This window comes from Ailuropoda melanoleuca, chromosome 8 (assembly GCF_002007445.2).
Source record: "Ailuropoda melanoleuca isolate Jingjing chromosome 8, ASM200744v2, whole genome shotgun sequence".
NCBI lineage: Eukaryota > Metazoa > Chordata > Mammalia > Carnivora > Ursidae > Ailuropoda > Ailuropoda melanoleuca.
Window position 1 is genome coordinate 67,525,817 of NC_048225.1, and position 14,121 is coordinate 67,539,937.

At 42.2% G+C, this 14,121-nt stretch overlaps 1 protein-coding gene across 1 annotated transcript; it reads right to left on the reverse strand.

Annotated features, from left to right (window-relative positions):
• Nucleotides 1–7,950: 7,950 nt before the first annotated feature.
• On the reverse strand, nt 7,951–13,839 carry LOC100479657 (cytochrome c oxidase assembly protein COX20, mitochondrial). The gene is made up of 4 exons (XM_034667637.1): nt 13,729–13,839; nt 9,058–9,172; nt 8,905–8,968; nt 7,951–8,219 (listed from the first exon to the last, which is right to left on the reverse strand). Exons 1-4 carry the CDS (start codon nt 13,837–13,839, stop codon nt 8,081–8,083), a joined length of 429 nt encoding a protein of 142 aa, XP_034523528.1. The 3' UTR covers nt 7,951–8,080.
• Nucleotides 13,840–14,121: the final 282 nt, after the last annotated feature.

Genomic DNA, 14,121 nt, shown 5'->3' on the forward strand with positions numbered 1-14,121 from the left:
TTGCTTAAGGAATTCTATATTCTAATAATCGCAGTGGGAGAGAGTAATGGCCCAGTAACACTTTGGTAGAATGTCATGCTTTGCGTAGGCTGGAAACTTTTGGGAAGAAAGCTGGAATAGATGCATACTGTCCAGGAAAATGTAAAAATTACCAAAAGCAGTCTGAAGATTAGAATTAATATGTATGGAAAGAAATAATCCCTTTAGTGTTTAAGAAATTCAGAAGAAGGGACTGTAGCAGATAGCAAGCAAGCAAAAGGCAGAAAAATGAGGAATGCCGCTTGGCAGAATAAGATCTGTCAGTGAGAAACTTGGTTGCTGCGTCTCTGTGGCAAGCAAAACACCCAGTAAACTAAAGACCTAGTTCTGAACAAGTGTCTCAGCTGTTCCCGTGAGGTTGTGGTTGCTGTAAGTGGTGCTTTCCCTAGAAAGTTGCGCAGAGAGTTGGATGGATCATCCTGAGTCCGGTATTGGATCAGATTGGTCAGCTGCAGTCCTGTGAAAATAGCATGAGTAGGTTAATCGGGAAAGAAGGCAAAACACTGCAAGATAGAAATGAAGTAACTCATGCCGTCCTATAGAGCGTTTCCTTTGTTGTTGGTAGGTCACATCTTGTCACTCCTGTCTGGCCTTTGACAGAGGGCTCTGGCTTGGAACTAGCAGCCAGGACTAACCTCTGGCCCTGATACCCAGATCGATCCCAGTGAGATGAAATCTTAGAGTGAAGCGTGCGTCCGGTCAGCCTGACGTCGAAATGACAAAAGGAAGCCGTTTTAAATCCACAAGCAAGAGGCTCATGTTTGCCTAGGATAGACCCCGTCCAGCGATAAGGACAATGAACCTAGAGCTCCTGAGCACTAACGAAGTGTTGAAGCTTCTTAAAAGACCCTTTTCTTTGAAAAAGTATTTAAAATTTTTCTAGGAAAAGTATATCTTAAGTATGTTTTTCACCTTTTGGAGAGTTTACATTCATGGCCAGATGATGTTCTGTATAATGTTTGCATCAGTTGTGTGAGTTGAATGACTTGTTTTTCTATAAGGTTAATATAAATTGGCATTTTATCCTAGGATCGTTTTATAAGTCCCATTGCACAAATAAAAATGAAGTATTTTCATAGCTTTGTAAGCAGTGGTAGAGACTTGTCACATAAAAAGATCTGATGATAGGTCTATGGGAGCATATCTGATACTTTTTTAAAAAGCCGAACAGAATACGCTTGTACTGAGGAAGGCGTGAACCTGTCTTTCACAGTCCAAGCCTTAAGTTTCTGATAGTAGACACAAATATGCTTCTTAAAACGTTTCCGTAATTCCCTCTGTACACATAACTATATCTTTCAAAAAGTGGGTGGAAATTGTAGCAGAGAAGGATTCTCCACACCCACCCCCCAGAATATTCTGTGAAATACTGTGGAAAGGTGAATACGGTATTTTTTTCCTAAAGCCATTTTCTCCTAAATTTTTTTAAATGGTTTGAATCTAAACTTCGTTGTTCATGTTTCTGGGGCTCTGAGAGAAACTCTGTTTCAGTTATAGCATTTTTAGGAATAGTAAAAGCAAGGATATGTAGTGTTCCAGCCTTGGCAAGAGGTCGCAGTAGTTCACGCACAAGCATTAAAGGTATCCGTGTTTTGAGTAAGAATCACCTGCCTTAGCTCTCTATTAGTCATGGAAACCAGTCTCTTCAGATGAATTGCCTAAACTTAAAACTACAGTACCCGTTTGATATTTGGAGCCTTTTGTTTGGATGATTTTTAGATTTGAATCTTCTTTTTAGCCCTATTCAGCTTCTCCACTGAAATACGCAGGGAGTAGGTCTCCCCAGTTTAGTGGTTGAGTTTTTATTTCGGTTGCTCTTAATGCCCGTTTTTTTTTTTTAACCTCACTGCCAGGGCTTACAGGTACCATGTTAGACAAATACTAAACATCCTTTGTGTAGCCAACTCATGCTGAAGTGAGTGATCTTTGTCTTACTTACATTTACTAACCTTGGTATTTAAAATAAACCCTTCAGAATTATTTTGGAAGTGACCTAGAAGTGTGCTGATGGATATAGTATGTATCTCTTGAGTGTGTCGGGGAAGGACAGAAACCCAGGATCCCCAAATACCTTAACATTCCAAAGTTTAAATTATGTATATGTGAAATCGAATGTTGAAATAACCTACCTCGATAGTATATTTTTACTACGTTTTGCTAAAAACATGCTACTTTATTTGGTGGCCCCACTTTGTTGATTTCAACATGAGGGCAGCTGGAGCCCCCCAAATAAAAAGCTTGAGAAAGGTGGGCAACGGCTAACAGTTTGCACTTAAAGTTACGATCTACCGTCCCATCCTGACCAGTTGACTCCAAGTCAATACAGGGGATTGAGTATATTTAATGAGGTTGCCTCAGGAACTTAATTTAGTCTGTAAGGCTTAGTAGATTGTAAAATACTTATTCATAATGTTAACCTAGAATTGTTTTTAAAATGTTTCACCTGTGAATCTCGTGAGGTTATGTTGGGGATGGGCTGTCCATGTAGAAAGCTGAACAAGGACAGTATTTTGGCATGACCTAGATAACTGGGGAATTTCAGTTGTGATTATAGATCAGTATTCGTAAGGGAACAAATAGATACCTGCTAGGCCAGCGCATCAGTAATCATCGGTTAGGTAAGTTATTGGGACAAGGACCTTCACTATGTGCTTAAATTTGTATTTAATTATTTTCTAGGAATATTACAATTGATTTCTCCCTTCTCATGCCAGGATTCAACATATACTTGCATCTTGACAAGGAGCAGGGGTTTTGCTTTTAAACAAAGCTGGATCTGTGGGTATGAGAAGCAGTATTCTGTAGTCGAAGGTGTTGACGTAACAACTGTCTAGGTAAAGAGAGCGATGGCCTCATGGAGGAGGTGACTTCCTTACTTGCGGCACCGTTCCGAGCGTGTGGCGCTCAGCCTGGAGCGCGTGCAGCTCGACCTGCGCTGCTGGAGGTTTTGCAGGGATACAGGCTGGAGAGCTGACCCGTCTGATGACTCAGCACGAGCTGTGCTTGATGGCATGCTCTTTCCTGCCATTTCTATAGCAGTCCATGATCTTACAGGAAGTCAAGTCAGTTTCATACGATAAAATATTCTGTATGTGCCAAGCACTTGAGTCGCGTATCCACAGATTAGCATCAGCGAAAAAATTAAAAGCCAAGAGCAGTGAGATGGCCAGTGTAGTCCGCTAACATGTAACGTGTAAAAGCTTTGAAGAATTAGAGCATACAGAGAGGAGAGGTGAGGTAAAATCCTTACTTCCAAAGGTAGCTATTAATAGAAGGTATCCTTACATTTCAGTTGTCTGTATGTAGTTCAGGGAGTGGGAGCATCGTGGTCCAGTACAATAAAAGGTTCCAACTTTATATATATATATATATTTTTTTTTTAAAGTAAAGTAATAAAGCAAAAAAAAAAATGCTGATTTAAATTTCATCTCCTTTTCCTTAGTCTGTCCATGTGAATGTGCTGTGTGGAAGAGTAAAAGGGCCCAACTAAATGTGTTCCAGTGATTCCAATAGGTACTCCAAATTAATTGCTGCTTGTACATTTAACACTTGTTATATTGGGCTTCCAGGATCACCTTAATTAGAACTCCCTTGTGGAAAGGAAATAACTGATAACCCAGATTGGATAGATTGTATGAACGGGGCGGGGGGGGGGAGGTTTTCTAACTTTTGCTTTGCATACCTGAAATGTGAAATATCTGGTGGTGTAATGTGAAGCAGTTGGCGGTCCTCTCACCTAGGTTTAAGACTGTATGCAGGTGGAGCCGAATCCTCATACGGTCTAATGGTTCAAATTCCTTCTGTTGTAACCTTTTCCCACTTGCATAACCTAAATACTTAAAATGCAGAAAAATGAGTCTAAGATACGTAGTCCTTGTATCTTCTTGCCTTCTGCTTCCATGCGGAATGCGCAGATACTTCTGTAACTTCTAGACATTTGGAAACTCGATAGCCTTTGGGAGGATAGAAGAGGTAGATTCCATATCAGAGAGAAATGAACTATAAGGAAGTAAATTTAAATTGTAAACACAGAAGGAATAAAAAGGTTCAGTGTGACCTCTGATTGTGCCTCCAAAGCAGTAATTTCTCATTGCCCTGAAGTCATTTAAAGGCTTGATAAGAAGCTTAGAGGAAACCTGTTCTTCCCACCACATACTCCAGAATAATGTATCTTGGTGAAGTGAGAGGACCTGGCTGCTACCCTGATTTGAAATGGCAGCGGTCAGGATTTGCTCAATGAAATACAGTTCTGTATCAACTAAAACTCTAATGGCTTGTGAAAGAGCAGACAGCTCAGTTTCAGACCAAAAGGTAAAAATCCTGACTATTTTGTTCATTTGAGGGGGAAAAAAAAACAAAAAAAACCTCAGTCTAACTAGAAGAATGTTTGCTTCAAAAGTAATTGTTGATTCAGATGGCAAAGCATAGGTTTCATTTCGTATGACTTGTTCTCAGTCTAAAGGGAAGAAATATTTCTATGGCAACCGATCCATTAAGAAACCAGTGTTTGCAGATTATTTACTTTGATTTCGGAAGGGCAGGCCACGTAAGGTGGTTTATAGCATAGAGACCTCAATGGAAGTTATTCCTAGAAAACAAACAGATTTAATTTGTTAACTTGATCTAAGCTTTTAAAAAGGGAACAATAGAAGCTTTTAAAATTTGTACCTGTTTATATAATGTCACTAGTAGTTTTGTGGGGGGGGCCACCTGTATTCTAGAAAACGGAGAGTAAGGGAAATGTAGTTGAAAACTACTTGCAACACAGTTTGTAGTGCTCATGTTACAAGCTTCAAAACGTCATACTTTTAAGACCTTTGTAATACGTTGTTGTCCCTAAAGCTTCCTATTTTAAGAGAAAAAGATGGAGCTTACTACACAAAATGAGCCATGTGAGATGCCAGTATTGGGGTGGTAGAGGATATCGGTATATTGTCCTGGACCCTATTTTAAGATGCTTCCAAAAAACATTTTAGAAGAATTCTAGCAGTCGCTTTTAATTTTTCTGTTTACCCAATTATAGTATATATATATATATATATATTAACATGACTTTTAAAGGGGTGCCTTGACCCCCATCCACTACAGATTTTTATCTAGGAATAGAAGGATTCAAACCCTATTTGATCCCTAGCTCTTTGCTGAAAAGTGCATAAACAGGAGTCCTGAATTTATTATATAGACCTCCTCGCATTATGTAATCGAAGCAAAGGGAAACCAGCGATGGAGTAGAGGTACGTAGACTAAAACAGATGCTTGCGAATCAAATAATGGTATTAGGGATAGTTACTATGTCTTGTTGCCAAACTCAGTCGTTATAAATCAAAATTCCAGAGAGGAGCTTCTAGTTAATTTTAAATTCCCTGAGGTCCTTTTACTGTGATGGAAAAGCTAAGTAGTCAAGGAAAAAAAAAAAGGGAGGGGTGAGGGAAGGGGGAAGTGCATAGAGCGCTAGAAAGATTTAACAAAGTATGACAGATGTGGCCACAAGAAGTGTTTAAAACTACTAATGACGGCAATTCTATTTTAATCAGCTGCTTAGCTGGTATCTACTGCTATAGCACCTAGTGTGAAGTTGTGGAATTAACGGAGCAGTGAAGGCAGCAAGCAGCGGTGCGGCTGGAGGCCCCCAAGTGGGCGTGAAGGTAGGTCACTCTCCAAGTCGGTGGGGAGGGCGTGTTTGGATGAGAGGGGAGCCTGCACTCCCGTCAGTAATACAGTTCAGCAGACGTGCACTTGGCTGGGAACGGAAAGATTGAAACTGACCGAGTTCTTGAGAAACGTAGGCTCTGCTTGGAGCACAAGTCTGTGACCAGTGAAAATGTCAACCAGTAGTAGGAGAACCTACGTGAGAAGGTGCTTCTCCTTCCCATAAGTTAGCAGCAAAAGGGACTGGGAGAAGCAGCGGGAGGAGGGCATTGTGAGTGGAATGGGAAAGTAAGCAGAGGCCGAGGGGGTGGGTGCAGGGTTCACAGTGAGCTTAGAGTGGGTGGCAGGGTGTAAACAGGTGGGGCTGGAGCCTAGAAGTGGAAGGGCTAAGATCTGTTTGGAGGCCTTTTGGGAGGGGTCCAGTAGCAATGGCATAGGGATCTGGTGTGTGACATAGCCCATTATCTGTTAGCGCATTTTGTAATCTCTTAGTCGTTGGGGAAGAAAATAGGGGGTATTAATAATCACATAAACTTACTAAGTGATATTAAAAGTTACCCAAGTGTGTCACCACTGTGTTTTTATCCAGGTCTCCATTTATGCAGTCATTCTGCTGTGAAAATGAACTAACCTTGTTATTGGCGAAGGCCTTGGAAATTTTTGCCAGCCGAGAGGTTTCTCTTACTCAGGGTAAGATGTAATCGTAGTATGGGAGAGCTAGGTGGGAATTTAATTCACTTAATCCCATTGCCCAGTTTCATACTTTGCATCCATTTGTAAACTGAAGCCGAGAACGTAAGCGGCCTGCACAGCTTGTTAAAGATCGGGTTTGAGGAGTACTTGTCACATCTCCCCCTACTCATGCAGACATGGCGCTGCCTCTTAAAATACAAGCCACTGGTCAATTCGAGTCACGTGGACCGGATTCAGCTCTGACGTGTGTCAGTAGAGCGGACAGATGGTATGGTCTTGGACACTGCCTTTGCCTTTCTTCATTAGCGTCCAGGTCCTTCCTCTGGTCGTTAGGCAGTTAGGATCAGTAAGAGTAGCTCTGGGCATGTGCTTGACAACGGCATCTGGCAGACCACAGACCCCGTGCGCCCTGCCCCTGGTAAGGACAGCCACGGGAAAGGTGCGCGTGGGAGGGAAAACCCTCCAGTGCACTGAACGGAGCATGCACTCCCCACTTGCCCCTTGAAAAGCGGGAAGAGAACAAAATAAAATTTCAGGATAGCTTCACCTTCTGGCTTACCATGAAAATCAAGTAATAGGAGCATTAATAATGCCAGAGTCCTGTTTGCTGGTCTTTTTTCATTATTTATCATTTCTTAACCAGGAAGACCTCTAGCTTGTGTTTTGTGTTAACATTTAAAAGATTTTCTTGAAAAGTAATGTTGACATTAAAACAAAAAAATAATTTCATTGCTTTGGAAAGGGAGAGTTTTTTTCCTGAATGAATAAATGCTGTGGACTTGGTTGGGTGCCTTGTTTTTTTGCCATTTTTAATGGCAGTGGATTGAATTATAAATGACTTATATTATTAATGTAATGACATGTGTGACCTGTGGCTGTTTTGCATCAAACGAGGTCTGAGAATACTTTTAGGCATACCATCTGTCTATTTAAATTCCATTTAAAAAATTAAAACACTGCATACAACCAAAAAAATTTAGAGCATTCAAAAACATGGGGCGCCTGGGTGGCTCAGTTGTTAAGCGTCTGCCTTTGGGCTCAGGGCGTGATCCTGGCATTCTGGGATCGAGCCCCACATCAGGCTCCTCTGCTATGAGCCTGCTTCTTCCTCCCCCACAACCCCCTGCTTGTGTTCCCTCTCTCACTGGCTGGCTGGCTGTCAAATAAATAAAATCTTCAAAAAAAAAAAAAAAACAATCTTCACTTTTGGGGAGATGACCTACCTGTTGTAAGAGATAGGGTCAAGCAGTGAGTACATTTTTAAAAAAAGCAATTTGGAAAGTCAAAAACCCATTAGTGTTGTGTCTTGCAACAAGCACTGACTTTAGAAACCAGGAAGTATTGCCTCATTTTTAACAGGGTGCAGTAAAACAGTTGTGATTTTTGTTTTTAAGATGAGTTTGAAAATCCGACAGAGTCTGTTTCTTGAAATGCCATTTTTTTACAGTCTCTTCTCCGCACTCAGTTTGACCCGTCCCCTAGATGCCTTACTGGCAGAAGAGCGAGGGCCAGAGTAAGTTCGTGGGCATTCACACAAGTGTAAAAAAAAAAAAAAAAAGAAAAAGAAACTACACCAACACATCTTTTATTTATTACTTGATTGAAAGTCTAATGGTCCATAGAGGTCTAACAGAATTGCCTCCAGTGTATTCGCACTGACCCCACGGTTGTATCCGGGCTTCCATGCCTGAGACTCCGCTCAGCTGCTGCCCTTGCTGGTGCTTTGTTTTCTTTCAGGATCAAGGTGGGTACTTTCGTACAAAATCTTATTTTTAATTCCATCTCTGGCAATTCTTTCCTGGATTCTTAGCTTTGCATAATTATACCTACAATGGAACCTTAATAAGAAAAACACAGAGGAGTCATTTTTAATATAAAGTTCCTCTAGAAACCAGTTTGAAATTTGTAGTAACAAAATTTAAGATGTTTACAGATGGCTACCCCAGACTGAAAATAGAACCATTCTAACTTGGAGTGCTATTTTGGGGTGGTTCGGTGTCAAAAGTAGCTAATAACAAATTATTAAGGTAGGTTTTACATAAAATGAGGCTTTTAATCACCTCTAGCTTAGTTCTACTTAGAAAACCTCATCCAGTGGAACCATACATACACTATGTCCTCCTGGCTCTGGCTTTTTTTTGCTCAAAACACAGGAGATTCACGTATGTGTTTTGCCGGCTGTGAACACATTCGTAAAGTAGCCTTTTCAGATGTGATGTCATGAGCAGGAATGAGCATCAGGGTCATGTAAAAGGTTGGGGCCTTTCTAAATAAAGTAGAAATTGTTACTTGGTATTGATGGAAAGTCATGCATTCATCTGTTCATTTGACAAATGTGGTATACAATGTGTCTGCGTGTACGTACTTAAAAGACAGGCGTCCCAGCAGTATCATTTTGTAAAACAAGTTCCCATTAAGTTTTTTAAAAAATAAGAACATTCCTCCCTGAGCGGGTGGGAATCTTCTAGTGACAGATTGATCAATCTATCATGATCCTGGATCATCTTGAATTAGCACACGTACCAGCATCCTAAAGTCACCAAGATAAATCCTCCTACTCCAACATCACATGATCTTCTAATCCTACCTGTCAAAAATCATAACCACCGTAATTAAACTCTACAGTTAGTCCATTTAGAAAATGTTCATCATACATAGAGAAAAACAGATACTCACTAGTTAACAAAAAGTGTCCAAGGCCAGCCACAGCACACCCTAATGAACCGTACAGTACCGAATCCCGTGCGCAGGGAACGTTTTCAACATCTAAAATTCCTAGGAGCTTAAAGGGCTAGGATAAAACAAAAAAGAACCTGGATTGAACAAGGAAACACTTTATTTCAGGGTGGTTTGGCAAAGACTGGAGTATGTGCTAGGTGGTAACCGGGAACCTTGTTCACTGTCTCTGGTCATCCGGCTTTGGCCTATATCAGTCTTGAAGTGGGAAACCTTGAGAATCCGACCAGAAAACCCCACAGAACAGCAGGGCAACTTCAACCTAAACCAGTTACATTATGGTGTTAATACTGCAATTTACTAACTGGCCTGGGAGTAACAGCATATGCCATTTTATGAGCTCTTTAAACATCTGTATGAAATGAGCTGGGAATCTGGCTATCACTGAAAATTAAAAAGCACCACAGTTCTTCCAGTCTAAGAAGCATAAAATGGGGAAAAAGTAGAATTATTCTAACCATGTCTGCTTATAGTAATACAGTGCTGTTTGTTTTAAATTTAACAATGACTTCAGATTTTATTGGTTTTAAAAATAAATGTGTGCAATCACTCTTCCGGTCTGTTTCTTGATCTGTGATAAGAAACTGCACTTGACTCTATTTGTCTTTGTTGATAGGACATGGCAACTACACCTGGGGGAGGGGAAGGCATGATGGGAAAAGCTGGAAATCCAGACTTGGGTCTTTGTCTCTGCCACTAACTGCAGATCCCCTGTAGGACATCTCCACAGCCCCCCATTTGTAATGAAAGGCGCTGGGCTAGGTGATAATTTAAGTTCCTTCAAGTGCTAAATGAATGATTCCTAGGTTCTTTCTCTGCAGTCTTCATAGGATTTATGGACTTTATTTTCTGGATTAAAAGATAATGCCAGCTTAAATCTTCACGTTTTAATGTGAATGTCAAATGGAACTCTTATTTAGGGTCTGGGAGGGCAGGACACATTTTTTAAAAGTCACACTTGTTTCACTGTGGCATTCCTATTAATAAGGGATTAGGAAACTTGAGACTTTCCTAAGTTTTCAGTAAGGTGGCTTTTAAAAAAGGAAGCCAACTTGCCCACTTAATGGTTTCAATGAATACTTTTTAAATAGTCCTATAGTATGAAGCAGGACTTTATGCTAAAACCGGATGATTGTAGGGTAAAGGGACACCTAGAAAGGAATGTGAAGGGGGAGAAAGAAAGATGGGAAGAAATGGGGAAAGGACCATAAACGGGGAGTCAGATTATAGGCTGAATTGTGAAGGATGTTCTATTTTCTCCTGTGTTTGCTTCTCTGGCTCAGGCTGCTGCCAGAAAGAGTGTGATTTGGTTTATAATAAAGCAAAAGTTAGTATTTTCTTGCTTATTCTATTCCATTTTCTTTAAAACTGTGCCTTTCCCTGTCCCCCTCCCCGCCTCCCACCCCTCATATTACTTGGTGGACGTAGCAGGTGCTGACTGTTGCAGACTTTAATTGTAAACGCTCTTCAATACAAATCTTAGTAAGAGGCTGGGGGATTTAATTCTGCTTCTAGGCTATTCATTTCATTTAGAAAAATACTCAGGGCAAGCAATGATCAGCTCCAAAGCCAAGTGGAATATAGTCCTGGCAGGTGGGAGGGTTGTGAGCCACTCTGCAGACAGCTGGACTCCACATTCAAACCAGACTACATTCCTAAGGCAAGGCCAGAGGTGGTGGCCACTGCCCATTTTAGGTCTTAGTAGCAAGTGAGACCAACACCTTCCACCACAGGGTAGAAGTCCTGATGTGGCTTTCACATTTGGGCAGGGGGTGCTAAGGAGAATAAAAGGAATTACTGGGCTGGCCACTGCACACCTCACACCATGGCTTTTTCCTGTGGATTCCCTTCTGTAACAGCCCTGGTGTGACCCCAGAATACCCCCAATCTGCAGACAAAACGTTATTAACCCCAGTTCTTTACAAAGTACAAAATATACTTGCCAAATACTGAAACAGTGCTGCTTAAGTCAGCTAGGAAAACTTTCTCAGTTTTCAAATCTGCCCCCTCAGATTCTAACTCAGGTCTGGGATGGACCATGGGGGTCTAAGTTGAGAACCGCTCAGGGCTTTTTTCCCTCCCCCTAATGAGCCTATCAGATTGAGGAAACAGATTTTAGATACTGTTTAGAAAAATGTTTTGGGGTGCCTAGTTGGCTCAGTAGGCTAAGCTTTATTTTTGGCTTGGGTCATGATCTCAGGGTTGTGCGATGGAGCTCTGTGCTCAGCGTGGAGTCTGCTTGTCGGCCCCCCACCCCCAAAATCTGTAAATGTTTTTAAAAGGTGTTCAAAAATAACCCGCTTGTTTTGGGATATCTCTGTTTCAGCTCAGGTCATGATCTCAGGGCCCTGAGCTGGAGCCTCGTGTCGGGCTCTGTGTTGAGGGCAGTCAGCTTGAGATTCTCCCTCTCCCTCTGCCCCTTCCCCCTGTGCGCACTCTAAAATAAATCTTTTTAAAAAATCCGCTTACTTAAAAAGAGGCCATAACAGAAGTTATATATGCTTTTTGATAAAATGAACTTTTTAAAATGCAACATGTGGATAACAGGCCAAGGACGCTGCAGCCAGACGTTCTCCATCGCATTTATCAGCACCACACCGAAGAAACTGGTCTTACTAATCAACGTCCTGACTGAGGGGTGGGGGGGTGTTTGTGCCAGGCCTCTTACATCCCTGTTCCCCAGTCTCCACCTCTCATGTTGGGACACCTCGGAGCCACAGGAAGTGCAAAGTTGGCCCGACTCCCAAAACCTGTTCTTTCCACTGTCACTTAGCCCTTTCATTTTGTTCATAAATGAGAAAACCAAAACTCACGAGATGTTTTCCAAAGGTTACAGGGGACAGACAGTTGTACATAACTGTGTGTCTACAACTGGTATCAGAACTGGGCAGGAATGCACAGACTGATTTAAGAGCCCAATCTTCCCTTCACTAGTAGAGAATTCTCAGCCTCCTGGTAAAGTGCGAGTTTAGACTACAGATCACTGAAAAGCAAGTACAGGAAAACTAACGAAGAACCAGTCTTAAGCAAATACGATACTTTTAGAAAGTACACTGAACTGTGAGACTCAATAGAGGGTTCAAGGCATAAATCCCTTTTTAGTAGTTCTATTTATGATGTACAAGCATTTCACATTTTGATTCCCTATGCAGCCTGCAACCTCAAGATTTAACTTCTGCTGTTAACAAACAAGCCTTAAACTAGGGAAATTTTAGACTTGCAGACTAAAAATTTTAAGATTTTTTTTAACCATAAATTACAGCCAACATGGGGCTCGAACTCAACCCCAAGATCAAGAGTCCTGTGCTCTGCCAACTGAGTCAGCCAGGCAACCTGTGAAATGTTTAAGCTTAGATTTAGAAAGGCAGCTTTTCCAGCTCACCTGGATGGAACCAAGATACCCAAGATCTCTAAGCTGCAATGCCAGTTTAATGATTTAAGGAAACAGACTGAAGTACAGCCACCCCATTTCCCACTGCCAAACATCTCCGCATCAGTGTTCATAGTCTTTTCTCACTGCACCGGGCGAACTGGCCCTCTTAAGAATTTGAGATAGCTAGAGGGAGCATAAGTGGGGGCGGGGGAGAAGGAGAAGCAGACTCCCTGCTAAGCAGAGAGCCCGAGGCGGGGCTTGATCTCAGGACCTGAGCTGAAGGCGGACGCTTAAACAACTGAGTCACCCAGGTGCCCTTGGCCCTCTTCCTATTTATTTTTAAAAATCTTATTTGACAGGGAGAAGAGAGCGAGTGTGCACGAGGCATGCAGCAGGAGGAGACGCAGGTCTCCCCCCCCGCCCCCCCGCTGAGCAGGGAACCCAATGAAGGGTTCAATCCCAAGGCCTGGGATCATGACCTAAGCCAAAGGCCGATGCTGAACTAAGCCCCCCAGGTGCCCCCGCTCTTCCATTTAAACCTAGTCCTAACTGCAGGTGATTCTGGACCACTGGGGGGGGGGAGTTTGCTTCTCGCTACCCCTTCTTCATTTGTATTATTATTTTTCCTCTCCAGTATAAACAAAAACAAAACTCTCTTGACACTCCTTCCCTCCGCAAGCGTCCTAAGCTACTATCCCATTTCTCTGCTCCCTTTCGCTGCAAAACTAAAGTTAGCCTAGGTGTTACAAGCCTCTCCTCCGTTTAAGTCCGTTCAAAGAGCATTTATCCCTACACTCCACTGCAACAGCCTGGTCGAGACCCTGTAAAATCCCCCATGCTTTCCGTCAGCACACACGGCACAGATAATCATGTTTTTGAAACATTTTCTTTACTTAGCTGCAAAGAGGACAAGGCTTCCTGGTTTTCCACCTCACTGGCCATTCCTGGCAGTTTTGCTGCCGTTCCCTCCTCTGATGACCTCTCAGGTTGAAGAGCTGCCCTTGCCCAGTCAGAAATGGAGGCTTTCAATTAGACGCCATTTACATGATGGCAGACTCCCAAATTTGTAAATCACACCTAACCTCTCCCAAGCTTTTGTCTTCTGATTCATCGGTCTAGCGACACCTTCTGCATGTCAAAGAAGCACCCTGAACTTAGTATTTCCAAATTAGAATTATTTTCGGGCATCTCTTCTCAACCAATTCGCAGACCAAAAGCCTAGGAGTCAATCAACAAACCCATGTTCCGCACATCAGCAAGTCCAGAATATACCTGAACCAAGTAACATCTTGAACTAAAACATGTTTCACCTCTGCTGCTGCTACTCCCGGGCTACCGTCCCCTCTCATGTTATCTGAAAAGCTCTTGATTCCATTCAGATGACTAGATCATTGTCCTCTGAAAACCTTCCGTGCCTTACAACTGCTGGGAAGGCCCTGCACGACCGGGCACCCACCCTCCTTTCTTGTATCCCTTTCTCTAGGTAGACTGGCCACTCCTCGACAAGATGAAATGGTTACTGCTTAGCATGCGCTCCCCTTCTCCAGGATCTCCGCGTGGTTGGCTCAGTAAATGAAATTCTGATTTCCTGTTTGATTCCTGCAGTAGAATATGAGTTCCACCAGGAATAC